This window comes from Cercospora kikuchii (genome assembly GCF_019650295.1).
Source record: "Cercospora kikuchii DNA, contig_00001, whole genome shotgun sequence".
NCBI classification, from domain to species: Eukaryota; Fungi; Ascomycota; class Dothideomycetes; order Mycosphaerellales; family Mycosphaerellaceae; genus Cercospora; species Cercospora kikuchii.
In genome coordinates this window covers 4887140-4913934 of record NW_025408582.1, presented here as the reverse complement: position 1 = coordinate 4913934, position 26795 = coordinate 4887140, and the positions used below count along the sequence as shown (strand labels likewise).

The 26795-nt window shown below is 52.3% G+C and overlaps 15 protein-coding genes across 15 annotated transcripts; 5 read left to right on the top strand and 10 right to left on the bottom strand.

Annotated features, from left to right (window-relative positions):
- Positions 1–196: 196 nt before the first annotated feature.
- On the bottom strand, positions 197–1147 carry CKM354_000192400 (uncharacterized protein; the record flags this gene model as incomplete). The annotated part of the gene is made up of 4 exons (XM_044797059.1): positions 197–523; positions 577–783; positions 845–930; positions 1006–1147. 4 exons carry the CDS (start codon positions 1145–1147, stop codon positions 197–199), a joined length of 762 nt encoding a protein of 253 aa, XP_044652994.1.
- A 716-nt stretch (positions 1148–1863) lies between these two features.
- CKM354_000192300 (uncharacterized protein) lies at positions 1864–3751 on the bottom strand (the record flags this gene model as incomplete). Its single annotated transcript, XM_044797058.1, has 2 exons — positions 1864–3594; positions 3659–3751. The coding sequence occupies 2 exons, from the start codon at positions 3749–3751 to the stop codon at positions 1864–1866; spliced, it is 1824 nt and encodes a 607-aa protein (XP_044652993.1).
- Positions 3752–4502: 751 nt separating this feature from the next.
- On the bottom strand, positions 4503–4845 carry CKM354_000192200 (uncharacterized protein; the record flags this gene model as incomplete). Its single annotated transcript, XM_044797057.1, has 3 exons — positions 4503–4588; positions 4643–4760; positions 4810–4845. The coding sequence occupies 3 exons, from the start codon at positions 4843–4845 to the stop codon at positions 4503–4505; spliced, it is 240 nt and encodes a 79-aa protein (XP_044652992.1).
- Positions 4846–5477: 632 nt separating this feature from the next.
- Positions 5478–7414, bottom strand: CKM354_000192100 (uncharacterized protein; the record flags this gene model as incomplete). The annotated part of the gene is made up of 3 exons (XM_044797056.1): positions 5478–6989; positions 7044–7226; positions 7277–7414. The coding sequence occupies 3 exons, from the start codon at positions 7412–7414 to the stop codon at positions 5478–5480; spliced, it is 1833 nt and encodes a 610-aa protein (XP_044652991.1).
- A 782-nt stretch (positions 7415–8196) lies between these two features.
- CKM354_000192000 (uncharacterized protein) lies at positions 8197–8976 on the bottom strand (the record flags this gene model as incomplete). The annotated part of the gene is made up of 2 exons (XM_044797055.1): positions 8197–8833; positions 8885–8976. The coding sequence occupies 2 exons, from the start codon at positions 8974–8976 to the stop codon at positions 8197–8199; spliced, it is 729 nt and encodes a 242-aa protein (XP_044652990.1).
- A 249-nt stretch (positions 8977–9225) lies between these two features.
- Positions 9226–10830, bottom strand: CKM354_000191900 (Zn(2+) transporter ZRG17; the record flags this gene model as incomplete). Its single annotated transcript, XM_044797054.1, has 1 exon — positions 9226–10830. One exon carries the CDS (start codon positions 10828–10830, stop codon positions 9226–9228), a length of 1605 nt encoding a protein of 534 aa, XP_044652989.1.
- Positions 10831–11125: 295 nt separating this feature from the next.
- On the top strand, positions 11126–12415 carry CKM354_000191800 (uncharacterized protein; the record flags this gene model as incomplete). The annotated part of the gene is made up of 1 exon (XM_044797053.1): positions 11126–12415. One exon carries the CDS (start codon positions 11126–11128, stop codon positions 12413–12415), a length of 1290 nt encoding a protein of 429 aa, XP_044652988.1.
- Positions 12416–13333: 918 nt separating this feature from the next.
- Positions 13334–14440, top strand: CKM354_000191700 (uncharacterized protein; the record flags this gene model as incomplete). The annotated part of the gene is made up of 1 exon (XM_044797052.1): positions 13334–14440. The coding sequence occupies one exon, from the start codon at positions 13334–13336 to the stop codon at positions 14438–14440; it is 1107 nt and encodes a 368-aa protein (XP_044652987.1).
- Positions 14441–14588: 148 nt separating this feature from the next.
- CKM354_000191600 (uncharacterized protein) lies at positions 14589–15476 on the top strand (the record flags this gene model as incomplete). Its single annotated transcript, XM_044797051.1, has 1 exon — positions 14589–15476. The coding sequence occupies one exon, from the start codon at positions 14589–14591 to the stop codon at positions 15474–15476; it is 888 nt and encodes a 295-aa protein (XP_044652986.1).
- A 78-nt stretch (positions 15477–15554) lies between these two features.
- On the bottom strand, positions 15555–16814 carry CKM354_000191500 (uncharacterized protein; the record flags this gene model as incomplete). Its single annotated transcript, XM_044797050.1, has 1 exon — positions 15555–16814. One exon carries the CDS (start codon positions 16812–16814, stop codon positions 15555–15557), a length of 1260 nt encoding a protein of 419 aa, XP_044652985.1.
- A 1974-nt stretch (positions 16815–18788) lies between these two features.
- On the top strand, positions 18789–20142 carry CKM354_000191400 (uncharacterized protein; the record flags this gene model as incomplete). The annotated part of the gene is made up of 3 exons (XM_044797049.1): positions 18789–18945; positions 18997–19521; positions 19577–20142. 3 exons carry the CDS (start codon positions 18789–18791, stop codon positions 20140–20142), a joined length of 1248 nt encoding a protein of 415 aa, XP_044652984.1.
- A 244-nt stretch (positions 20143–20386) lies between these two features.
- CKM354_000191300 (uncharacterized protein) lies at positions 20387–21227 on the bottom strand (the record flags this gene model as incomplete). Its single annotated transcript, XM_044797048.1, has 2 exons — positions 20387–20732; positions 20803–21227. The coding sequence occupies 2 exons, from the start codon at positions 21225–21227 to the stop codon at positions 20387–20389; spliced, it is 771 nt and encodes a 256-aa protein (XP_044652983.1).
- Positions 21228–21706: 479 nt separating this feature from the next.
- CKM354_000191200 (import motor complex subunit PAM16) lies at positions 21707–22273 on the top strand (the record flags this gene model as incomplete). Its single annotated transcript, XM_044797047.1, has 4 exons — positions 21707–21736; positions 21784–21824; positions 21881–21905; positions 21956–22273. 4 exons carry the CDS (start codon positions 21707–21709, stop codon positions 22271–22273), a joined length of 414 nt encoding a protein of 137 aa, XP_044652982.1.
- A 1299-nt stretch (positions 22274–23572) lies between these two features.
- Positions 23573–23812, bottom strand: CKM354_000191100 (uncharacterized protein; the record flags this gene model as incomplete). The annotated part of the gene is made up of 1 exon (XM_044797046.1): positions 23573–23812. One exon carries the CDS (start codon positions 23810–23812, stop codon positions 23573–23575), a length of 240 nt encoding a protein of 79 aa, XP_044652981.1.
- A 1018-nt stretch (positions 23813–24830) lies between these two features.
- On the bottom strand, positions 24831–26582 carry CKM354_000191000 (uncharacterized protein; the record flags this gene model as incomplete). Its single annotated transcript, XM_044797045.1, has 5 exons — positions 24831–25338; positions 25395–25606; positions 25672–25928; positions 26017–26224; positions 26277–26582. 5 exons carry the CDS (start codon positions 26580–26582, stop codon positions 24831–24833), a joined length of 1491 nt encoding a protein of 496 aa, XP_044652980.1.
- Between the last annotated feature and the right edge of the window lie 213 nt (positions 26583–26795).

Sequence of the window (26795 nt, the reverse complement as noted above, 5' to 3'; positions counted from 1 at the left end):
CATTCACGGGTTAGTCCTGGTACTCGGCCGACTCTGACTTTCAAGTTGCTTTTTCTGCTTGGATTGCAATCTGTTCAACTGCTTGTATACACAAAATCTTCGTCTAAGAATGGGCCGCGTATAAGTACAACTCTTCTCTTTCTCAAACCCCCAACTCTATACTTGGATTCCTCCAAGGCCTGACCCTAGGTCACATCTAAGCACAGAAGTACTGGTAAGAGCCACCCTTGGTCGAGTTTCCAGCTCCAGTAGTACCGTTCGCGACAGGTGGAGTAATTGGAGCAGTAGTGTTGCCTCCAGAACCACTGCCAGGAGTAGTTGTAGGGACAGGTGCAGGAGCCGTGGTAGAAATAGGAGCAGGGGCAGGGCTGGTACCAGAACCACTTCCACCAACAGTGAAATCAATGCAGCTCTCGTAGGTCTGGTCGACTGGTGGTGGGGAGTTCCAGTACATTTGGATCACGCAGTCGCCGGCAGTGGAGCACTGGCTGCCGAGGTTGTCGGGGATGGTGATGGAGAATTGCTGTGGAGAGAATTAGTATTGAGATGTGCGTTTGGGGCGAAGGGGACACATACAGATTCGTTTGCGACGCTAGGACGGGATGTGAGAGCGTACTCATCCCATTTCTTGAGGTCGGAGGCGATGATGGAGTTGGTTGCGGTGTCGACGATGGAGACGTTTGCGTAGCCGGAATGAGGGGCGCGGATGGCGAAGTTGAGGTCGACTTCTTGGCCGGCAGTGTAGGTTTGGACGTTGTCGGTGTTGTCGTCGAATTTCATGCCCTGTCCCCGTAGGTTAGCAAATCATGTGCTTTGGCCCAAGGCTCTTAGTTGCGATGTATACCTTGCAGAGCCACAGACCACAGGCCTCAGCATCGTAGTCTTGCTGGTTGGCGACGAGTTGCAAGAGGCCTTGGATGTTTCCGTTGACTAAAGGAAGGGACATCAGTATGCGTCTCTTTGGCGGTCTTGCCGCTCGGAACATTATTTCGTGTGAACACTCACTGTCGCCCTTCATCGTGTTGTAGGCTTGCGAACCACATGCAGTCTCGTAGGCTGGGCCTGGCTGGCGAGCGATTGGGGTCTCGAAGTAGCCATGAGCAGAGACGAGCTCGAGGAAAGCGGCGACGGCGGCGAGATACTTCATTTTCGCAGCTGCTGTATGGAGTTGTGCAAGATTTGTGTGAAAGAACAACCAGTGTTCTAAAAAACGAATGTGATTCTAAAAGAACGTGATGCTCACAGAGCTGCGAAAGTGCTGAACGCGAAAGGAAGTGCTGAACGCGAAAGGAAGTGCTGGACTGAATGATGAGCAGTATCCTCCTCCAGGACAGCAGAGTGATTATATACCGAGTAGGTTCGGCATCTCGCAGACTGGTGAACTCGGATATCGGCGCCGCTGTGGTCTCGCATAAATATTATGGGCGCTTGGCTGCTACAGATAGGGTGAAGGTGGAGGAACAATACATGACAACACGGGAGAATCTGCAGCCAGCACGCGAGAGCAATCTGCAGGAGACCTGTAGCGAGAAGCTTGAGTGGCCTTGTTTGCCTGGCTGCTTCATATGGGCGCGAAAAAAACCAGTGGTTGTGCATGTGGTGCCTGTATCAGATTAGCTGTATCTGAAACCAGCATAAGCGAAGACGGCTTGGCATATCGAAATGGCAATGAAGCACCGGCTCGTGATGTCATATATAAGTTGTACATTTACATTAAATGAGCCGTTGGCTATCGAACTGCCATTTTGGTCTTCTTTCGACAGAGCGCTCACCTGAGGGCGATATGTGTTCGGACGTCGGCGACGGCAATGTGCCACTTCTAGCGAATTTGGCCCGCCCTTTCCAGCGGTGTGGATGACCATGTTACAGCTTGAGAACATCGATACTCTTGGCCACTGCTTCCAGCTTCGGGAAAATCTCATCGATCATGTCTTTTGCATCCTTGAGCAGAATGTCGCTGTTGGCCATCGTTTGTTGATACATCTTTTCGATCATCCGGCCAAACGGAGAGTCCTTTCCGAAGGAAAAGTCCAGCATTTCTCGCGTCTCGATTAAGAACATCATGTATACAACCCGAAGATCCAGTCCACCCTTCAGAGTCTCGGCGAAGAGTTCCCGATGGTGTTGGATGTTTGGATTACAAAGTTGATTCGTTATGGTTGCCATGACGAATCCATCAATCACTCGATCTGGATAGAACTTCTCAAGTTGGCCGCAAAGGAAGGGCGTGACTTCGAAGTACATCTTGAGGCCAACACGCCATGCCTGATATGTCCGAGCTTGCGATATATAGAGGACGAGCAATTGTCGGAGAAGATGCGGAACAGGCTGGCGCGTGATGTGCCACATCCCACTGTTGATGACCAGTTTCAGCGCGTCCTTGATCTCATCCTCGCTGGCGTGTTCGTTGGCTTTGTTGTGATCGAATGTGATGCCAGAGGTCGAGAAAGCCTCCGCCTGAATTGCTGCCAGTCTCTTCTGGGCAACATCGCTGTTCGCGGGAACGAAGAACTTGGGCAACTGGCTTTGATGCCGTTGTATCAATCCATCTGCCACCTTGAGGAGCTTCTCGTCGACCCGCACAGTCGGACTAGAGTCATCTCCCCAAGCATCGGCAGATTTCAGGAACTTGTCTTCGACGTGCACAGCCCCTTTCTTGCATTTCCCACAGCGACAGGAAAAGAAGTAAGACTCCTTGAGCTCGGCCTGTCGCACAGAGAACGGGTTCGTGATGTCAACGTATTTCATGAAAATCTCCTCGCCTTTCTTGATCTTCTTTTGTGCGCGCAGCAGAATCTTGGGCTGATTAAATATGACCGCTGTATTCGGGAAGTCACATGAATGGTTCGCACTGCACAGGATCGGATCAAAACCAATTCCGAGTTTTGTGTCATCCATGGCACTGCTGAGCTGCAAAGTGTTGCTCATGATATTGAAGAAGAAGGCCTTGGAGATGGCGTTCGTATCCATATCGCCAACCTTGGGCTCACCAGAGTATTTGTACGCACCATATGCAAGCATGCTGAAGTCCTCGAATCGCCCGGGATCTAGGTTTTTGACATCGTCCAGCGCCTTCGTGTCTGACGCTGGCTTGAACTGGAGAATATCGAGTAGAAGTTCATCTTTGCCTTCTGGATCTGCTTTCAGTCGGCCGAGGAGCTTTATAACAGCTCGAACGCCATGGGGCAGATCAGGTCTCTCGGCAGGTGAGATGATCTTGCATTCGTACTTGTGCTCTCGCTTCCAAGCACGAGATTGGCAGAGCTTGGAGCAGTATCGGACGCGTTTGCAACCTGTGCATGCTTTCGTCTCGATATTGGACGCCGGAAGTCCCAGAGCAACAGCTTTCGCGCGCTCTTCTGCTGTGACTCCCTTCAGGAAACACCATGCACAGGTGTCAGATAAGCGCTCGGTGTCGAGCTCGGCGACATACGGCCGGTCCAGAGAGAGCACGACATCGCCAGGCTCAAAGTCCTTCTTTGCGAACAAACCGCGGCCGGCGATGTCGATGCCGCTTTTCTTGACTTCGACGTTGGAGGCCATCACGGTTCCGTGGCGTTTCTGCGGGCGGGTGGTGCGAGCAGAGCGGAAGGACTTTGGTATTGGCCAATTTCGTCCTCGTTCTTTTGCAGGCCAGGGTGCCCCCGGTCGCTCTCACCTTCTCCCCTCTTCGCTGCTCCGCTTCCCCTCTTCCTCGCGCCAATATTCTTGTCAAAGCATTGATGACAGCCGCAATGGAAACTTCTAGCATGATATTCCAGTGGCCTGCCATGACCTGCCTCTCTCGCTCGCACTGTGAGCCGAGCAGGCAGTTCCTCGCATTAGCAGCATGCCTCGAGGTCAACAGACGAGAATGAAATGTCTGTCGCCGCATAGACAATCTTGGACGGCGATCGCTTCCATCAAGACTCCGCGCCGATAGTCCCAAAGACGGCAAGGCTGAGATACACGAAGACGCGACTTAAACGAGAAGGAAGTTGGACGCAACGACAAGTGCCCTCTCCACGCTCCAAGAAGCTGCTCACCTGTTCTTTCCGCGCCGCTCTTTCAGAGAAGAACTGCTCCGTCGCTCTTGTGTGTAGTGCTTGTAGGCCGCGTGGAGTGGAATCATTGGACCAGCGCGAGTATTGCAATAGCTACGCTTCTAACATGCATACTGCCTTCTGCTGCCTCAAATGCCAGGTGCAATGAATCGTCCTCCTCTCACCCGTCCGCAATGGCATACTGGAAGCACGAAAACCTGAGAAAGGTCAGATATAAGTTGAGACTTATTGATCGCATTGGCCACATGTATGTTTGTGTCGACTTGGTGAGGCAGGTATAAAGCTCGACCTCCACGAACCACTATATATTGTGTCCAAACTCCGGATCCGATTAATCAGCTTCGCCCGGCGCCTTTTCCCAGAGCGACGACAGCTGAAAACGTACACCATGGCCCAATTCCACAACTCCAAGACTCCACAACTCCCATCGACTACTCCATACGTCCGTTTCTGTGCGCTCTAACCCATGTACAGCGAGAAGAGCATTCGCTGCTCGATCTGCAGAATATCGAACTGACGCCCGATGTCGACGGCAGTGAATGTAACTATCGCACAAAGTCAGTATTTGAGTGACTCGAGATACAGTCTGATCAACTGACTCTGATGAATGCTGCTCATGGCAGCCGCGAGCTTCTCCAGGTCTGGTGGGTTCAAGCCGCCAGCGCCGAGGACGAGAATGAGGAGGTTGCGGTCCATCTCGTGGGTCCACTCGATGGTCTACGCAGTATTAGTAGGGAATTATTGTCGAGTGCGGTTCGTTACTGACGCTTGGAACGGGAGTGTCGGCCTGCTGCGAAGCCATTCTGAAGAAAGCGCGAAAGGTGTTCTTTCAGTAGGTGTAGGTTGGTGTGTATTGGTTTTTATATCGTGTATAGCGGATGACAGGTAGCAGCTCGGTGGCGAGATGGAGAAGAAATGAAAGGCAACCAGCTGTCGAAGGTTTAAGAAGAAAAATTCTTCAGCAAACATGCAGGCCAAGCATGTGAGATCTGAAGCGTGAACGAGAAGGAGAATGTGAAGTTTGAGTGGGAGAGATGCTACGGATGCTCAATGCATGCGGACCTCTCTTTTCTATCGGAAGCAGCAAACAAAATATCAAAAGAGGGCAAAGGCACAGAAAGATAGCTGGGCCACTCGCGCGCTATGGAGAAAGATTAAGTTGGTTCTCACATGCTGCTTGTTATTCTTCATCTTCCTCCGATCATATCATGCCTCCAGTCGTTCTCGTTGCTAATAGGAGACGAACATACTTGAGCGATACCCTCTTCGATGTCGCGACAAGAACTCAGAACACGAACTATTGCGATTTCAGCACATGCTTTCGAGAAGGTTATTCTTTATGTCGTGCTATTTCTTTGGTTTCTGCCTAACGAGAACAACGAGACTAATACTAGGGCCTGTTCGTGTCCCTCGGGTTCTCATAATTTCTTATCTCTAAACTCCCAAAGCCTTACGAATAGCCTTGAAATCCGGAGTTCCCCATCCGCTAGCAGCATCCCAGCCCTTGGACGAAGGGAATCCATTCGTGCCACAACCAGTAACACTACCCTTAGAGATATCATTATATCCCTTTCCTTGGCTCTGATACAGCAAAGGGTTCAAGAAACCTAAAGGCTTCTTTCCAGCAGCAAGCAACGCATCGTTGACATTAGTCAAGACACCCGCAGCGACAGGCGAAGACACACTAGTTCCATCAACAGCAGTCAAAGCTCCCTTGTAAAAGATCTGGTAGTTGAATCCTTGAGCCGCGATATCTGGGTAAGCGCGTCCCTTGGGGTTATAGAGACCCTTGTTCGCAGCACCGAGAGTCTTGAGGTAGCCAGTGACAGCCTGGTTCTGGTATGAAGGACGAGGGAAGTACTCTGAGAAACCACCACCAGCGACATAGCCGTTGCGGGTGTCGAAGGCGATTTGCTCTGGGTTGACGTCGCGGGTTCCGCCTACGGTGGTGACGTATGGGCAGGAAGCCGGGAAAGAAGGAAGGAATTTGGTCGTGTTCTTGCCGTCGTTGGAGACGCAGGTTCCGTCTTTGCCGACACCGTTGTCGCCAGAGGAGAAGAGGAGAGTGACGCCGCGGGCTCCGAGTTGGGCGAGTTCGGCGCAGACACGGTTGGCGTAGTTCTGGGGCACGGTCTGTTCGTCGTCGCCGTAAGAGGTGGAGATGACGTATGGGACGTCCTTTTGCTTCAAGACATAGTCGAGCCAGACGAGGTAGGGCTCATTGGTGTTGGTTGGTGTCAGAAGATCTGGCTTGAATGGTGGTGAGCCTCCAGTGCTGTAGGAGGTGAAGCGTGTTGGGTAGGCGATGCCTCCGACGGCTTGAACATCCAAGTTTGCCTCGACACCTTGATCGTTCTGATCATCAGCGGCGTTTGCAATGATTTGGCGTGAGAACAGGTAGTTGGGGTCAGAGCCAGGTCGCTGAGCAGCCATGTACAGCTTGAAGTCACTGTCGGATGGCGTCTCGTTGAGGTAGTTCGTGATACCAGCATAGTTCTTCTGTGGCACCTTTGGCGTGTAGTCTACCGTGTTGTAGAGAGTGCGGACGCACAAGCTTGAGACAGTCTGTCCTGCAACGCAGACGAGACTGACGTTGGCATTTGGGTAAGCGGCGGCAGCAGGATCAGCAGCTTCAACTGAGGCAACCCGGCTGACATCAGGTGAAGGGAGCTCGCTGTCTGGTACACCGAAGCTAGCAATCTTGACACTTGTACCGTGATGCTTTGGGTTGCCAAAGTAGTTGGTGGGCTGAATCACATCGATGTGGCCATGTAGAGATCGTGGCAGGCTGTACTGGGTTGTGCGAACGACCTCTTTGCCGTCTTCATGTCGGTACTCGTGGTATTCCGTATCTAGCAAGCTCTCGACTTTCGAGACTGGCAAGGCAATCGTTATCCAGTCCTTTGGCGGGCTGTAGTGCAAGTTGTCTGCCGTAATTCCGTGGCTCTGTCACAGAGTTAGTCGAGAGAAGCTTTCGACAACATGTAGTGATGGACTCACCTCTAGCCACTGCTCGACAGCCGAAAGAGCCTCATCATGTGGAGCAGTGAAGGTGTGAATGTCGCTCATAGACAGGTGCTGCCCGTAACGCTCGTGCTCTGGGTCGCTGACTTCGTAGAGCTCTTTCTCCAGCTGCTCAAAAGCAGACTGCTTCAGGCCAATGCGTAGGCTGACTGGGTGGTCCTGATGAGCAGTCAGCTACTTTACTTAAACAGAGAGCAGAATCTTCGTACAGGACTTGGCTTGCCAATCTTCTGCCACCCTGGAGGCACAAAGTGCGAATTGTGCACAGCATAGTCCGAACGATCCTGGAGAGGTGCAGCCAGAACAGCTGTGAGCCCATAGAGGGCAGCAGCAGAAATCGACCGCATTTTTGTGTAGAGTGCTCCAGTATCAAAATACGTGGAATGCTCGTGGTCGAAGTGCGAGCGAAGCAAGGGACGTCCAGTACACTTTATACGTACCTCGGATTTTGGGACGACGATCTCAAGCTTGACGATTGCAAGTGATGTGCTTGGAGCGTTGCCCGAGTCGACATAAGGTCCGCACGCCGTCCCGTCACGCCCGTTCGAGCTGCCTGTTTCATGTATCGCCGTGACTTCATTGCTCGTCCTTAGATTAAACTTGTGCTAGCGCTATGCAGGTACGACAGCTTCTGGAATCACACAGCATTGCGCACGCGATCTCAAACGAGTACCACGAGTGCTGCTCAGAGAGACACAATCAACAACATCTGATGATGACTGGTTCCGGCTCCGCAGCGTTTCCACGGCAGCGGCAGTTTCCATTGAGATGCTCCATCGGTCGTGTGTGCCGAAACCGAACGTGTACCAGACCCAAAAGCTTCGTACCGCAATCAACGGTACATCGTCTGCTGCGCCAGTCATATTGCAGATGTTGCGAGCGCCAGTCCTCTTGGCTACGGAGCCAATACGACTCTAAGATGTCACAAGCCCTGCCGATGCCCGCTTATCACGCTCAAGCTAATGCTGTGTGGATGCTTGGCGCGAAGGTAGCAACGCTCCTTCCTCTTTGGGCCAAACTGCGGGGCTGCTAATGGCATGAAGCGAGGGCGAAGGCGATAATCTTTGCCTGTGGCGACGATATCGCCATTGCATGGCGAACACGCTTCATCACTCGCAACTGACTTCACTCATGCGCCTGGTGGTGTGCTCTCGACTTCCACGTAGTAGTTGGTAGCCGACAATGGGTAACGTTGGTCCCGGTCTTTCAGCAATGCCATTGTCAGATCGAATGAGAACTCACAGAGCTGATGATTGGCGAGATTCTCGCGCATCAGGTCCTGAAAGTCGTCTGTGCGAGAAACACCAATGGTGTAGGCGGCCACGAAGAGCCGACGTAGAGGGTCGCCGACTTCTGGTTCCAGCTTGTAGACCTTATTGATGGCATTGGCGCGAGGCTTGCTCAACTGGATGTTGGCTACAAGAGCGTCCATGATTTTATTCATAGACCAGCGGTCGGTGAGCTCCGCTGCCAAGATATACAGATCAACTAACGCCATGCGCACTGGCCCTGCAAGATGCGAGCTGGACTTGATATTGACGAAGACTTCTCTCGAAAGTAGGAGGTGGACATAGGCGTTGAACGCCACATTGCCGATGTTTGGGAAGTCGCCCACGTATTCAAGGCCTGCGCGCTCGTGCGACACAAATGCATCTGTCACAAGTTTCGATCGGTCAAGAATGACGATCTTAGGAAGATGATATGTTCGTTCACGCCCATCGGCCAGTCGTCCGATTGAGAATTTGATTGTGTCCGAACAATCGAGTCTAAATCCCCATCAGCTCATAAGCGATCGAATCAGTCGGCAATGAACATACCTCCGTATCTTTGTCGTGCCAGGAATGGCGGACAGCAAGCTATCCTGTGGTGGGCGGATTTGTCCGCAGCGCCGACTTGGGGAAATATTCATCATTGCCTGCCGACGATTGCTTGTTGTGTTGTGTTGGATGGTAGCTGTCAGGTGTTGCGCTGATGTGCGTTGAGAGGTCGAACAGTCAATTGCCCTCCAGCTCAATGATTGCTCAAAGTGAAGTGAAGCTGCATCACATGCGTCAGCTTGCTACTTCGCTTTCGCAAGTTAAGGTATGACAATAAGACATTCGCCAGCCACGGGCAACAGTATACAATTTCAGATCTCGACCCGCAAGATCAGTCTCTTCTAATCCGTCTCCACACTCAATTGCACGCTCACTTCCCACCTCAAACCCGCCAGCTTCCGCTGAATTAATTTTGTTACGTTTTGTCGTATCCTCATAAGATCGTCAGTGGCCATACCATACCCTCCTCTACTCTTGCGATAACGTAATTTCAGATTCGCCATGCCACTTCCGTAATGCACTTGCCAGAAGCATGCCTCGTCCACGTGCGTGATGTTGGGATCACAGTTGGCCAGGTCGTCAGCAATGTTTCGCAGCGCGAGCTTGTCGTCGGAGGGACTTCGCGCAGACATCAGGAGCATTGAGGAGAGTGACGATCCGAGGCGAGCGCCGGTCAAGACCATGAAGCAGGCAATGACGACTGAGAGAATAAAGTCGAAGGCTGCGTAATATTGTGTTGTGAGGAATGGCAACAGGAGGATGGCCAGCGAGCACGAAAGCGTTAAGAAATGCGAAGGATTTCCCAAAATCCTGCCCCAACCTGCGATGAGTCCAACCCGCATGGCTTTGCCCATGCGAGCGTGGTTCTTGAGGAGAACAGCCGAAACCAGGGTGCTGCCTATCGAAAGAAGACTGGCAAAGTCGACATTCGCGGTCCCGACTCTCTCATGTGCGTGTGGCGAGTGAGCGACATGTGTGCCTAGATTCTCCAGCGAGTGTTGAATTCCGTGACTGATAACGTCCAGTCCCATGAAGCCGATAAAGACTGCCATGCCGAATCCTGCCAGTACATCTGCACGCTCCAGGCCAAAAGGATGCTTGATAGAAGATCGCTTCCAGACTTCAAAATTACCCATTACATCCACCACCACACAGACAGTTGCGCCCGCAGCGTCGAAAAGCAGCAATCGACTGAGAGCCGTCATGGCCAGAGAACCTGCTCCAGAGAATTGCACATAGCCTGCAACGAGAAAATGGCACATGCACCATGTCAACCTCGTGGTCTGTTGTTTCGTCATGCTCCACCACGCCTCTTTACGTGTCGGCATAGGTAGACTGGCTGGCACAGCAAGCGGTGTCCTGCTCGCCTGTGGTGGCTTGATTATACCTTCCATATGACTGGCGTGGATGGAGGAATGCCTGTATTTGTGTCCCCTTCTTCCCACCAGCTTCTCACTTTTGGCCCCCGGTGCTGCAGGACTCCGCTCATACTGCACAGGCGTGAAGTTGAAAGGATTCGACACAGTCTGGCTACTTGCATTGCCGTCTATGCTGCCAAACCCGCCATCGGTCGAGGCTGTCTGTGGGGTGAAAGGGCTGTATGCCGTGTTCGCGGGACTCAGCCCGTTATTGGCGACACTGAAGGTCGCACTTTCGGGTGACAGCATTGAGGCAGTAGAAGCTGTCGCATTCGTGTCGGGTCCTCTGTCGACATATTGCGCCTCCATCTTTCTTCGCTCAGGGCTGTCATTGATGCCTGCTGTCCAGTCGTAATCGTGATGTTCTTCAATGCTCGGCGTAAGGCTGCTCGTGCTATCGCTATGGTGGTGTAGGCCCAGTCCTATGGGAGATGGTCGCGGCTTGAGTGCTCTCGGGGATGGAGGGATAGGCGTCGGCGGCGTGGGAGTTCGAGGAGGGAGCGGGATGGGTAATGAATCGGCCGACATGGCGGGCGATTGGCGATCAAGAATGACAATATCCCATGGGGCGCGGAGCACATCAATATACACGTGCCGCCAACTTGTCCAAGCTCGACGGTGACGACGGACGAGGTGATTCAATATGCAGGAGAAGACATTGGATTTAGGGGCACGCAGCGGAGCTCAGGCCATGCCTGCAAAGTTCCCCAGACGTCCCCATCAGTCGCGTCACATCCAACGCGACTGCCATCTGAAACCTTTCATCGGCCAATCGCTCGATTAGCATCTCTGATCTGCCCAATGCGCCTGTTCGAGTCCCGTCATGTCCGAATCCAGACCTGGCAGCGGCGACCGCCGTAGGACCACCGTCTCTGGTCCGCTCCCGAATCTCAGCGATGCCACCGACGACGGCGACATGAGGCCCGCCGGCGTCAAATTGACGTGGGCTCCGCCTTCAGCACCATCATCACCCGTGGACGCGCACCCTACCGCTTCCCCGGGCAAGCGTTCCGAGCACCGAAGAAGCCTCAGCGGCAATTTGTTATCCAAGTTCAATTTCCTCAATCGACACGGCGACGATGACAAGGACGGAGAGCTCAAACCGCCCAAGAGCCCTAAGAGTAGCAAGAGTCGCAAGAGCATCGACGACGATGAGCCAACCACATCACCTGTCTCGCCTGTCAAGGGCGATGGCGCGATGGCTGCAGCGTTGAAAGCCACAAAGCAGCGCAAAAGGAAGGGCTCGTTGCGCAAGACAGCACTACTGGGCACGAGGAAGTTTGTGACCGAGACGAGGGAACGACGGAATAGTGTTCTGCAGCGAACTCCATCGACCAAGCAAGTTCAACAGGCTCCGGGAGCTCATCTGAGCAATTTTGGCGGCGAGTTGAATCTCCAGCCCGCTCCTGCACGCGATAATGCAAATGACACTGTGACCAAAAACCTCAATTACGACGATATCAACGCAGCAGACGGACACGATACCGAATGGCCCGAGTCTACCACCGCTCCTTCAGCACGGCTTTCTCTGGTGACAGACCACGCGCATCAGCACGAGCAGCGCAAACTGTCGTCTGAACTGAAAAGTCCCCTCGATCTGAAAAGTCCAACCAGCAACGCGAGCTACGCGAGCACGACCGATGACGACGATGTGCTTACCTTCCATCGTCCGACAACAAGTTATCCGAAACCTCACTCATCCTCGACCAGTTATTTTCCCGACCCAGCTATTTCGCGGCGACCGAGTCATCGCAAGCACTCCCGCTCACCTCTGTCGCAAAATCTGACATCTACGCTTTCCACATTTCCCTCGTCGCCCCTCGCTTTGGAGCCGCATGATTACACGGAGACGGAGTACTGGGGCTGGGTCATTCTCATTGTGACCTGGCTAATTTTCACCGTGGGAATGGGGAGTTGCCTGGAGATCTGGAGTTGGGCTTGGGATGTCGGCGAGACACCCTACGCTCCACCGGAGCTGGAGGACGATCCTACGCTACCCATTGTGGGCTACTATCCTGCTTTGATCGTCTTGACAGGCGTTGTTGCATGGGTGTGGATCACTGTTGCGTGGATCGGCATGAAGTACTTCAGACATGCCAAAATCGAGGTGTGAACGAAGAAGCGTGAAAGGCTTATTCAATGCTTCTTCAACTGCTCGCCGGGCAGCTCGCCAAGCAGCTCGCCAACCCACCTGCTCCGATTACAATAGGCTTTGCACGGTGGTGCAAAGAATCTCCGGGCAACATGGATCCAGGCTCTGTTGAGTTAGGACTCCCAGCAGCAGAACACCATGGTCATTCGGAAAACCGCTGTCGTCATATGTATCAATACACTTTGGCTCTGTCCAATGGCCCATTCCCCAACCCTCGAGACGTGCTGAAGGATCAGCTAACGCTCAGGTTACGCGCGAAGATCCCGTCTTTGACCATCGAGACGCCATCATTTTTACCAGTAGCAAGGGTGGGGGTGTGTTGCATAGCCATTAACCGTGGATACATCTGAATGCAACTACCTCTGAGTGCAAGCGCCTAACCATATTGGCTCTGATTCCATGAAAAGCTTTGCTGATTGGCTCTGCGACCTGCGGTTGCACTCAGACTTAGTTGCATTCAGAGGTGGCCACGGTTAAATAGCAGAAGCGCGCCTCCTGCAGGAACGAGCTTGCGCTGATCCTTTCTTGGACCACACAGCCAGCTTTTTAAGGTTGGCGAAGCTCTGGGATGATCTTCATGGCCTTCTTGGCGTGTGTTGCCTTTCTCTTCAGTTGAACAGAATCAAGCAAGTCGACCTCGGCAACAACCATACCTCCTTAGGCAGCGTGCACTAATCATGCATGCACTGCGCCTTTGTCGGAAGGCCGATGATGGCTGTGATGCTGTTACACGGCTCGGGCCCGTCGTCATTCCTTCATGCCGTGGTAGCTGTGGTTATGATGGACACAGCTTGCACAGCACAGGCACTGGACAGGCACTGGACAGTTGATTTCTCCTCGCAGAATATCTACGCTGAGAAGATATAGCTAGCCTCCGAAATGTTCGAACTTAGTCTGACGCAGCAGGTTCCAGCTGATACCTTGGCTGCTGAAGAATGGGTGGAGTCTACCCGCAAGCTCGTCCCTATCGTCTTCCAGGCGTTCCAGCTTGAGGAGGCCGGCTGCTACAGTGAAGCAATCAAAACCCACCAAATGGCGACAGGCCTCTTGGAAAGCGTGGCAAACATTAAGAATGTTGGAAAGTTCAATCGCAGGATGTACGAGCGCCAAGCAGAAATTCATCAAGAACGGATCGCATACCTCAAGACAGTCCGACAGCAGGGCGGAAAAGTTATGCTGGTGCCAGCACGAACGGCTCCCGACACTTCCTCTCCCTGTGGCGATCTATCGGCCAACGGACCACTTTCATCTCTCTCGACCCAAGTGGAGGAGTACATAATTGTCAACGATACCGACCTTGTGGGCCATGGCGTCCGATCATGTTGGTTCTTCTTGAAGAAATTTGCGCCCTCGCCTAACGATGTAACGGAGCTCACACATTACGTCGTACAATGTATCTACGACGACAACAGACCAATCGTTGAAACTATGTTTGGTCGACCAGATGAAGTCTTCCCTCCGGGCGGCCATCTACACACTGCACTCCTGCTGCAAGGCGGCAAGCAGAATTTCAAATTCTGTATGCGGAGACGAGGCGAAGGGAGCATATTCCAGGAGCCGGAAGACGGAACGTGGGAAATACCGACTAAAGGTTCCAAGAAAAAGGAGTGGTCTCCAAGGACTTTTCAGTTTGAAGGAACATATTTTGTCTGGGAGAACGAGGATGGCAAAGACACTGGGTTGTTGAGTAAGAAGTGGGGGTTTGAGACACTTTATGAGACGACGAAGTCCGCAGATGAGGGTGGAGAGATTGTGGGGGAGAAATTGGCTTGGGGCAAGATTGGTGGGAGGGGAATGGGGACGTGGACGATCTGGGTCAAGGAGGGATTGCCGCTGAAGTTGAAAGAACAGGTTTTGGCTAGTCAGGTCAGTAGGCTGATGAGGTGGAGTATGCCGCCGAAGAAGGATCTGGCGGGTGTAGAGAAGGGGGCGATTGCTTTGACAGCGGCGACCGGGTTGGTTGCTTTGGGGAGTTTGTTGGGCTGAGGAAGTTAAGAAAGTGAGTGTTATAGCTGACTGATCAAGCATGCAAATCAAGTGAGTCGGTGTTTATGACTTGCTCGCTCGGTTCAGTCTTTGACTTTCCACCCAAAGGACTTCCTGCTCGACTGACACACACCGCTCGCATCTCGTTATGGCGAGAACCCAGCAAAACGGCAGAACGAAAGCCGCGCCTAAACGAGCAAGTAAGAAACGCCAATCAACCATTAAACCAGAATCCTCAGCAAAGAGCAATACCTTGGGAGCAGCAAAGGCGCCGCGTGCAAAATCCGCACGTAACACAAAAATCACATCTATTCCGCAGCGAGAGAACCCAATACGTATAGGCTCACCTCCCGACCCAAGTGACGACTTGATCACAATAACGACACCGTCCTTCGAGCGGCACGGCGCATTCGAACTCTCACGACAGCTCCTCCGCGACAGATCGCCTCTCATCGACGCCAAATGTCTCGAGATCAATTCTCGACACCTTGACAACTTAGCGGCCTTAGCAGCACCAGTGAGTGGAGCAAGACCCCGGAGAGGGCGTCCTCCAGCGCATCAAGTTCAGCCAAGCGACCTTCCGCCTCCTGACTACATCCTCGATTTCCCTGACGTCAAATACTACATTTTCGCAAGCTACGCCCATCTCCTAACGACCGATACCATCGAACTCGATTTTCCGTTCGCTCCACTCAAGAGCGTTGATGAGGCTTGGAAGAGGCTTGTAAAGCTGTATCTGCTTTGCGAGAAGCTTGAGGATGAGGTTTCGATGGGGATGGTGAGTGATGCGGTGAGGGAGCATCTTGAGGTTGAGTTTCCGAGTGAGGGTGGAGTGAGGTTTGTGTATAAATGGACGACGGGTGATGGGAGTGCTTTGAGGAGATTGTTAGTCGATCAGATTTTGGGGAAGTGGAGCGATGAGGAGGTGACGGACTTGGTGCTGGAGGAGACTGGGTCAGGGTGGAGAGATCTGAAGGAAGACGTGGTGAGGCGATTGGTGGTGGAGCGATCTAGAGTAAGAGGTTGTGCAAAGTGAGACGAGCGAGCGTGGTGACAGACGTCGAGACGTAAACGCTAGACATCAACAGATGATTGGTGATGTGGATAGCAAGTCCTACAGATACGATTTTTCGCTAAAGTCTCCAGTGATGTCGAAATGCTTCCCATCTTTTAATCCATCCTTGATAAACGTCAAGAGCATCTGTTTGAACTTAGGCGCGAGTCTGTTGACCACCTCCTCCGAGCCTTTGCCGGTCACTAAAGGTGCCGCTGTCCAATTCGCCCACTCACCAAACATGAACGGCATCTCCATACAATGACAAGCACCGTACGGACTCTCTTTCGGATACCACTGGAACTCATAAGTAGTGACCTTGCCGCCATTCTTTGACCACTTCCTCGCCAGCTCCCGACTCCCGTTCTTAAAGACTCGATTTGAGGCAAGCCTTCCGAGCGTGTGTGCCAGAGCACCGCCAATGAGCGGCAAAGACACGAGCGCTTTCGTGGTCGGTATCATATGGAGATAAGGTATGACCTCGTCTGCCGTCCACCCGATGAGCAAATCAACATCTTTCCTCTCTGCAAGTCGTTTATCTAGATCCGCGGGAAAAGGCGCCTTGGTCCGATTTGGCAAGAAAGGCTCCGCGCCCGGTATTTCCTGAGAGCACTTCTCTTGAATGTCAAGCAAATCTCCAGGAAGTTTCTTCTTCACTAGCTCCCCGTACTCAGGTTTAAGTTTGAGGTCCAGCGAAGCCGAGATCAAGATCGCTTTCTGGAACAGTCCATCTGTCGGTGCAAGCAGCATATTGTATACTGCCCACGCTCCAGCTGATTGCCCGCTAATCGTCATATTTGCCGGATCGCCTCCAAAGGCAGCAGCATTCTCCTTCGTCCATTTCAAAGCTTCAATCTGATCGTGAACATGCAAATTCGCAGGCGCGTGGTCCGGAATCTCAACGCACCCATACACTCCCAAACGATATTGCACTGCGACGGTCACCAGCCCCAGCCGAGCCAATCCGCTCATGTCCATGATGTCGAAATCTGCTCCGCCAGCGATGTTCGCGCCGCCATGGTAGAATACGAGCACTGGTAAATTATTTGCATTCTCAGGAGCCACGACTGTCACATTGAGGCAATCCTCTGAGAACTCGCGGTCTTTTGCGGGCATTTCGCCGAGGACAAATTCGAATCGGAATTGGTGTTGAGGACACACTGCTCCTTTCTTCGTGCAATCGCGTACTTCTGTCCATCTCGATGGAATGGGTTGCTTCCAGCGATCAGCAGTGGCGTACTGTATGTTCCTTGCGTAGACTAAACCCTTGTCTACTTTCGCTAGGATGGGACCTCTTGGCGTGTTTATTTGTTTCTCCATGACCGATTCCTCGTCAGCAAACACTGATGTTAGATGAATGGCTCCGTCAAAGGCTTTGAGAACCAGATTGAGTTATATCTGTCTCGTTCGTACGGAGTGGGCGTGTATTCCAGGGCCTCGGTGTAGGGCAGAGCACCTACCCGGTTCACGTGCCGGTTCCTTGGATTGTGGCGTTTCTCTCGTCCGTACGAATCCGAGCATGCCACACACATGCGATGCTGACACCCCTACTATCGAACCTCGGCTCGTGATGAACACGACGCCGGATTGCTTTAGCAGCAGTGTTTCCTTGCATCTGAAGTGGGTTTGTGAAAGTGAATCAGCGTACACGTTCCCGATATATGTTATCCCTCATTGTTCAGCTTTGTCTTTTGTCAAAAGAGTCGGTCTGACGTAGCTGTAATGTAGTCCATCACGGGAACAACCACTTTGAAATGTCCAATTGCTGAGGTTCAGTGCAAGCTATTTAAACATCTCAAGCAAGTGAAATCGATGAGTACTACCTTGCGTGCCTGCCCTTTGGAGTCTCGGAAGCCCAGGTGTTGCTCGGCCGAAGGAGTTCTCTCAGTAACAGCAGACGGCTTCGCATGATGAGTGGCGAAGCGGCGGACCTACAGCTCGACTGGCCTGCACAACGATTAGCTGAAATGCGGAGCGTGTCTCGTTAAGCTGACGACAATAGCAGGACCCGTTCAACGCTCGATAGATGCGCCCGGAGCTTTTATCGGCTTTAACGTCCTTGCAGCTCCTTCGACATTGGCACTGATTTGGCAATGCTCGGGTACGACATGGGTGCCACTTCTGCTTCAACGCAACTACTGTTCCAGCGAGGCAGTCCCCACCATTGGCCTGAACTCGCGAGACTCCAGAGAGTCTGTGCTTTGGTGATTGCTTCCATGCGCGATAGCATATGTAGCTTCAAACCTGGCGACCATCCCAAATCTTGGGCTTTCAGATTGAGGCCTGGGAGCTCAGCCGACGTGGCCGCCATCCTACTGGCCTGGAAAAGTCTTCAGGCACAGAGATGAGTTTAGTCCTATGAAGATGCTGCTCATCACCGCGGAACGGATTCAACGCTGGTATTCCCACCGGTGCGGTGCTCCTCTTGGTCTCTTCTCGAGTCGAGGTCTAGTCTCACGACTCAGCGCCGTAGCTGTCAAACGTCCGGGTCGTCTCTGGCCTTGACAGCCGTTGTGACGCCGTCAGTATCAGAGAAAAATCATATTTCGCATTGAAAGCGGAACTTCTGATGAGTTTGCGGTATCGGGTTGACATCTGTGATGAGGGACAACAAGTACGAAAGGGTAAGTTAGAGAAAGAGACGCGTGAGAAGCAGCAGACGCGCCAAGCCGGGACATCTCCGGGATTGATCGGTCTTTTCCTTCGCAGCTTTCACCACACGTCTTCGCAAGTCCTCACTCATCTGCACACATTGTCCCTGATCTCACCTTTCATGAATTCCTGCTATACTATAGTACCGCTTGCGATACTGTGCCCAAATATCTCTGCAAGGACCCTGATTGACCGAAAGCTCTCGTGTGGCAATCCAACCACGCGCCTCGTGGACGACACGCACGAGTCGTTCACGAAACGCGGCTGAATCGCAAGGCATCATCCTTGCACCGCATGCGGACCTCCAATGGCACTCGCAGAACGACCCGTCTGTGGTGCAGGAAGAAATGCACTGCAAATTGCACATGCCTGTGGATGGATATTGGAGCATTTCTTCCAGATTTTACATTCAGCATCAGCCGTGCCAGCGCAGACCGTCTCGCCCAGAAGCGGCCGTTGCGCCGGAACAGTAATTGCCCAAAAGAGAAGTGTTTCGTCTTAACTCGGCCTTGACTGGTGGTGCTATGCATCCGCCTCTCTTAGCGGAATCATATATGGGATTCAAGACCGGAAGTACGACCAGCAACTTCCGCGCAGCACTTTCGTTCTTCACTCTGTCTCTCACTTCATGTTCCGAGCACAATGTCTTTAATATCACGGACAGTAGTGAAGCAGGATGACAGCAAACAGGAGCTTATCGTCGCTATCTCGATCACTCTGCTGGCTATTAGCTTAATTGGTATTACTCTACGCATGTACGCAAGATTAGCAGTGCTGCGGAAAGTCTTCACAGACGATGGTGGGCTTTGGCATTTCAAGAGGTTCCACTTTCGATGCTAATCATGTTTAGTGCTCATGCTACTTGGGACCATCACAGCTTTCGGCCTCTCAGCTTGCATCACGACAGCGACTTACAACGGACTTGGAGACCATGCCTCGCAGATAACACCGAGCGACTTGAAGGCCTTGCGGAAACTCGCATTCGCTTCGTTACTGTTCTACGTGGTCACCTCACTCCTTGTCAAGACGAGCTTTCTGATCTTATACCTCCGACTGGACCCAAGACCGACAATGCGCGCATGTGTCTACCTATTAATGTTTTTTGTCGGGGCTCAGAACATTGCATTTTTCGTCGTGCAAGCTCTGTCTTGCATGCCACTGAACTTCATTCCAGTTGGCGACGAGTCGACAGACCGAAAATGCTGGAGCCCGGAGACGATTCAGCAGTCTTTCAATATCAACGGTGTTCTGATCGCGATCATTGACACAGCGCTGTTCAGCATTCCTCTGTATATGCTTTATGGGATGCAGCTTCCAACACGTCAGAAAATTGCTGTCGGAGCTCTCTTTGCGCTGGGCTTCCTCCCAATCGTCGGTAAGTGGACTGTGAATCCTCGCTCACAACTTCAGCTGACCTTGAGCTATCACAGCTGGTGCTCTCCGATGCTTCTACACCTGGAACGCTATTCAGTCAGAGGACATCTACTACGACCTTTCCGAAGGCAGCATATTCGTCCAAGTAGAACTACATCTCGCTATCCTCTGTGGCTCGGCTTCGACCTTCAAGGTCCTGCTCAAAGGACTGTCACCCAGCTGTTGCCGAAATAATGATAGCGAACGACATTCATGTGCCGAAATGCAACAAGGAGCCGTAGAACTTCCAGCACCATGGCCTCTGGAGCAGCATAAGTTTGCACATACGTCAGAAACGGAATCGCCAATCGACACCGAGTGTAGCTTCCGGACCTGGACGCCACCTGTACCAGCAATCTCTGAAGACGAGGAGAAATCATCCGACCTTACGCCGTTTCGTCGACTATCGAAGATCATGAATAGGAAAAGCGCAGATGTTGCACGGTTACCAGCAGAGCTGCAACTAAGGTTTCCCAGTATTGAGAGCAGACTTGGTGGGCGGCATGCATGGCTGGAAGAAGCCACTGGGGTGAAGAAGCCCGAAGCGGAGAGGTGGTCATTGATACACACGAGAACGATGTAGTAGATGAAGTGGTCCAATGATTTGCTTTTGTTTTAATTGGACGCAAGGCGAGATACCCACAGGCAAGAGGAAGGCGAATGATGCACAATGGAACTCTCATAATGACTGCGATGGAGGCACGACACAGAATCTGGGGGCGTGACCAGAGCGACCCAGCAGCAGTAAACAATAATCACGACCGTAATGATAATACATAGACTCAAAGGCTAGGAAGCTATCTCTTCAGTCGCCCCATCAATCCTCATCAGCACGCACCACCGCCACCACCCAGAGAAAGAGCAAGAACGCCCATCCTTCCAGCTCCAGCCGGATGCAACGCCAACTCCGACTTTTCTTTCCTTCGAAACCTACTAGTGATACCCCAGACTGCGTCTTCCATTCGGGAACTCTGTCTCCCGCCCAACACACTCGTCAAGCACAACACCTCCAGCTCAGAAGGCATATCGACCAAGAAATCCAATCTTGCGATTTGGTTCCTACTCACGGCTTTGCGATTTGGGAGGTAGGTGGCCAGTATAGTATCAGAATCTTCTGCTGTGACAAGCTCAAGGTCTGTTTGATGGATGAATTTTGGGTCGATGTTGATTCTTCTGTTTGGAGGGTCGAATGTTAGTTTTGTGTCGGCCAATAAGGAAAATCATTAAGCGAACTTTCGCATACCTTCGCCATATATACTGCTTCGAATCGTGTTCGAAGATAAAGACCCGATCGAGATTGGAAGTATGTTGAACTTGGGTCCAGTCTGGTTTTACTTCGGTCTTGGTTGGATCACCGAGCATGATCTTGCATTTCCCGCTGTTGGCGTGGAGCTTGGCTGTCGCTACGGTGGATTCGCCGTCGACTTTCGGAGTTGTAATCTGTAATGTCGGACTTCCAATAGTTGGCTTCGTGGTCTTGGCTAGCAATGCTGTTCGACCTTTTTGCTGGATTTCTAGCGACGAGGCGTCATCTTTGGAATTGGCTAAGATGTGGTACGTTGTTATGGTCTCGCCGATGCCAACAGAGGATCTTCTGCGAGCTTTGTCTGGAACGGGTGTTGGCACACTTAGTTGCGAAGAGCGTGGAGAGTCGTGTTTGAGAGACATTTTCGTTATGCAAGAAGCAATGATGGAGTTAGACGTGCAGGATGGTGCCTCAATGATCAAGTACATGTACAAAATCTGGGAACGCATGTACATACCACCTACCCGCGTATTCCTCAATGACTAGTCACGAGATGGAGAGGACCCGCAGGCTGTAGCACAAGGCGCAGGCGATCGGCCATGGCAGTGAAGAGGGCGGGTTCCCAATGAGCATCCTCGTGGCAGAGGGACATGGAGATCTCGCGCATCCTCTTGCTCCTCCATACCGCGAAGTTCGTCATTGTATGCGGGCGACCCGGGGAAAGCGAGGCGAAGTCACTTGCGGAACGAACCAGACCGGCGCGCTAGCCATTCTTGGCCTCAGGCACCCAGGACTTGTCTCGGCAAAGAACGCCGAACTTCCGAGCGAGATCTTTGGAGATCTCGAGGGCAAGAAAGTCTCGTTGACATCTTCGCATCGCCGCTGTCGTTCTTTTCCCGTTATGGCGCATCGTATAGTAACGCAGGTGCTCGTGAGTATCACCGCCTGCTACTGACGAGTCTATGCTGATAGTAACAGGTCACCGGCGCCAGAGTCTTCGGAAGAGCATTCGCGGAGGCGTAAGTCCTCGAACCATGCTTGAGTTATCGAAGACTACCATACTAACGGAAACCAGTTATAAGCAAGCCTCAGCATCACAAGTATGATCGCCTTCATCTCGAAATGGAACACTGCCCTAACGAACGTCCAGAAATACCAACAATCGATGCAAGGCGGCGCAACAGCCTCCAACACCCTCTCCTCCGCGGGCCTAACCCTCGACGAAGCCTGCCGAATCCTCAACGTCCCTCCTCCCAAACAAGGCCAAGCCGACCTCAGTAAAGTCCACGATAACTTCAAACGATTATTCGACTCAAACGACCCTAAAAAGGGCGGCTCCTTTTATCTACAGAGTAAAGTGCTCCGAGCAAGAGAGCGGTTAGAGCTGGAGGTACGTGAAGCCCAAGCGGCAGCTGAGCAAGAGGAAGAGCTGCGGAGAGGTTGGAGGCCGAAATTATATCGAGATTGAGTAGAGGAAGAAACATGGTACGTTGAGGTGCGCAAGCTGACAGGACATCTATGATTGTAGGCGCAGAGGCTGAGAGCGCAAAGTGCAGAGAAGCCGCCTTCAGATCCGCCCGCGAGTAGCAGCTGATGCGACGGGCGAATCAAGGACAAAACAAGAGGGAAGGATATACCCCATGTATGAGATTTTGAGGGCATAGCGCGGCGTTTTCAGGATACTAGGGGTCACTTTTTGCATTAGCGAAAAAGAAAGAGCACAGCATGGTGTGGAGGAGAGCAAGGGAGGCGGACACTACACTTTTTCTCCGCTCTCAAGGTGGATGCGATGCATCAAACAAGCTTTCTGAAGGCATTTGAAAGTCGACAGCGCTGTTAAAAAGGAGACTTGTAAGATACCTTCAAAATGTACAGAAGTCGATACCGCTGGCCAATGCTGTCCCAGCGTGGTGTCATGCAGAGCCATGTCAAACATGAGCAGTACGAAAGCGAATGAAGACCAACTTGACAAGGAGCACGATCGATTACGAGATTGTTTAGGACCAACACGAATGTCAAGGCTGATCCGAGTATTGGCGAGGAGGCGGACCATGACCTGCTCATCGAGAACGCTACTCGAATGCAGCAAGCACGAGCAAATGTCTTATCATGTCATTTCATGGCACGAGATGTGGCAATTTTCTGAACTTGACTGGCCAGCAGAGACACCGCTTTTCCACCGAAGGACGAGCACTCACTACCAGATTACAAGACTGACACCTGGCCGCGATCTGGCTGTGACCCCAGGATACGATATCAGATGAAGGTGGCAAATGTAGTCATCTGACTCCAGAAGCTGGGGAGGGTGACATCGCCCCGGCGGAGGCTCCAACATCGAATCTCGGGTATATTCTTGCTGTGACTTCCCAGCCGTAGCTAGCTATAGGAGCTTCGAAGCCAGCATTTCCTTGGAGAAGGGTATATTCTATAGCCATCGTTTTTGGTCATCGACAGGAGGTATGTCTTTTATCCTCATGTCTCGGACAACTTACTACAGCGCCATTGCGCTTCTTCGTCCGGCTAAGGGGCGGGAAGTCCCATACATTTTCGGAGAGAGTTGATCTTCGCTATTGCTACTACAGAAGGTATTTGAATCTCCAACAGGCTCCTGCGACACGATTCTGAAAGTCCCAAGCTTCGAAAGCTTCCACGTGCTCATGAATCTAGGGAAAGGTGTGCTTCCTGGCGATGACTTCTGGACCCTGGTCTTCCACGCCGGCGGAATGTGGGAGGTCAACGTCAGCACTCTGGCTAAGATGTCGCTCTCTCAAGCTTCGCGTTTCATGTCTGTAAGCCGCAGGCCAGGAGCGTCGTCATCCTCGAACGAGCCGACAAGCTCCAGATCCACTGCATGCATGTTGATCATGACTGGAGCGTCGTGCATGGCGTCTTGATTGGCTTTTGGCTCTGAAGTGGAATCGAAGGTCGCCCCTTTAGTCTTAAGGTCGTTCAAGATTTGGCCGTCATCGATTCCGACATCGATTTCGCGCGGTACCTCTTCGTCCATAGCCGGCCGACATCATCAGTGGGCGTTCTGACGCGCTCTAGGTCGGAAAGAGCAGCATCGAGTAGACCTTTGGGCAACTCCACCAACGCGCCACGGCCATCGCGTTGTGAAAGGGATTCGTAGATGGCGTGAGCTCGCTGAGCGTGGTCACTGTGCAGGAATGATTAGTCGCGCGACACGTTATACGGAACGACTACGTACAGATACTGGTCGTCCGAGAAGGCCATGATCAAGTGGAAGCCGGCGCAGTGCACATCACCAAGGCGCAGCTCCAGGAGGTAGCGGCGTGCTTGTGCGATGGCTTCGTCGAGTCGTCCGTTCTTGAATATGGAGAAGCATTCGTCCAGCTGTCCCTCAGAGAACCGCCCTACGTTGCTGAGCGTGCTCGCACTGCTTTCTCCGCAGACATAGCGGCTTCTGAGCTCACGTTATGAGCCACGACGAGGAGCGTGCTGAGTGGAATTGCCTGAGAGCGGGCTACCCCTATTCGAAGCAATCGCGAAACATCAGCCATCCCTCCAAAAAGGCAAGAAGTCTCTGCCTTTCAGCCTCGAAAACAGGTGCGACGCCGTTACGACGACCTGTGCGAGACACAGAAAAGGGGACGCTCGAAACATGATCACTTTGTAGTCTCTCGTTTCGACCTTGAGCCTGTGCTCGCATCGCTTCTGGAGACAGAGCGCCTTGGCTATGCTGCACAAAGTAGAGATACGAGAACCTATAGTGCACTCGAGGTGCCAAGCAGAGGCGCTTCTGTTCTGCTCTCCAATGGCAGAAGGCCTCCTCGGCGTCTCGATGCAAATATGGTGCTGGCGAGCATATCACAAGCCTTTTGAAGGCAATAGGAAGTTGACAGTTAGGTAAGAAAGTAGTGATGTACGATACCTTGCATAGTCGGTACCCTGATACTGTTTACAGATAGAGGTCATCGGCTTGTCCTCATGACTGAATCACGAGTAAGAGCTATGCGCTCTACTGCTCGCTTCTCGTCTCTGTTTACATGTGTTTCAGAACCCATCTACAAGACCAGTGCTCCAACCAAACCCACCATAGCGGAGGCGAACAGTCGCGAGCCAACTAGACTCGAAGCCGCATTCTCAGGCTCTGGCGTCGAAGAAGAACCTCCAGAGCCACCTTCAGATCCACCGGATCCAGAGGTACCATTGCCATTGCCTGTCTCCGTCGCCGCAACAGTGAAGTCGTTCACTGGTGAACCATCCTCTCGGTATACGATGTAGATCTCGCCGGAAGCATCCGCAGTCATGAAGAGTTGAGTACCATCAGCGTTCCATTCCAAACCCACTGGACGAAAACAGCCATCGGGACATGCCCCCTCATCTTCGTTCGCCATTATCTGGACGTAGCCTTCTGTGCTATTCGGGGGTGCACTTGGGAGGCCGGTCTCGGTGTTGAAGGGGATGGCGGCAAGTTTGTAACCAGCTGGGTTTTCGCGGTTCCAAGATCCTCTGAAAGTGATATAACAAGTAGAAGCTTCGGTGTTGAAGGCGAGGTCCATTGGTGCCATGCTGCAAGTCTCCGTTAAAAAAAAGAAGTCAGTTTTGGGGGACGGAGTTGCACTTACTGGGCAGTAAAGCTCAAAACAGGAGGAATGCTGTTCTCGCGACACCAGTCATCGTTGACAGAGTCGTTGAAGTTCGCCGCGAATTGCTGTCCAGTCTGGAGTCCATCGTAGTTGGGCACAACAGAAGGGTCCCAAGCAGGGTAACAATCTGGGTAACCATAGTATCCTCCCAAGTTGGGTGTCTCGGTGCCATTGAGGTAGCCGTGGAAGTTCTAAAGAGAGAAGGTTGGTTAGTACTGGCCTCATCAAAAGCCGGGGAAAAGGTAGAAGACCGTACCAACTCCTCAGCAGGGTTGTCCTCCACAATTCGCTCCCCATCTCTCTCCAATTGATCAACACTGTTCTCATTGCTGAAGATTCCTCCCGTAATTGGATTCTGTCCCAGTCCAACCGAGTTCCTTAGCCCCCACCCGATGGAAACTCCGTCTGTGGCATACTCGTATACACGGCTAGTGTCACTGATGTTGAAAGCTCGAACAGTGCTGTATCCCGACGTTGGCTCACGCGCTGATGGGTCAACATTCCCATTCGATCCTGGATCATTATAAGTCAGCTAACAGTACTCTTCGTCCAGCGGCTCTGGTGATTTGCTCTACAGAGGCAGAGTAAAGTTTCAACATACCCCAGGAAACGAGCAAGTAATCTGGGTTGAGAGGCGGCAGCAGAAGCGTCCTGGTAGCGTGCGATCCATCTCCACCAAGGTTGATAACCCTACGTGCCTCGCCAGAAACAGTACCAGTCTCTAGATTGTAATCCCATGCGTAGACGGCTTCCTGGCTAGAAGCATACAGGATATCGTTCGATGGTGAGAGTTCGAGGCCGTGGTTGAGCTGCAAACATTAGAATGTCACATTATATTAACCATAGTATTCGACAACTTACCGAAGTATTCGCAATAATCTGCTGCCTATCCGCAACAGTCAAGCAGGGCGCCTCGCCCTCAAGCGTCAATCTCGTAATTCCAACGCCCTGGTCCGCAACAAGCAAATGCCCATTGTTATCGCGCTTCAAAGACCTCGGCTTCTCCAGATCATTGGCAATAATGTGAGCTCTCCAGCCACTCGCAAGCGAAGGTGCAGGATATCCTGATGCGGAGATGGTACTGCTACATTCTTGTTGCTGCGCAGATGCCAGTGATGCGCACAAGGTGGCGAATGCCGCTGTGCGGGAGGCGAGGGATGTCTTCATCCTGTTAAGACGTCCTTCCAGGCGTTAGATAGATATCAATTCGAACAGGGATCTTTTCAATCAACCAATTTCACAAATCGTGAAGTGAAGTGAAGTGCAACGGAACGAAGAAAGTGCAGCCGGTCACACTCTTAACGCCGTCAAAGACCAAGCCAAGCATTCCATGTCTGTAGTGGCGATCTTTTCCCCACGGCAGAGCAGACGATTAGAAAC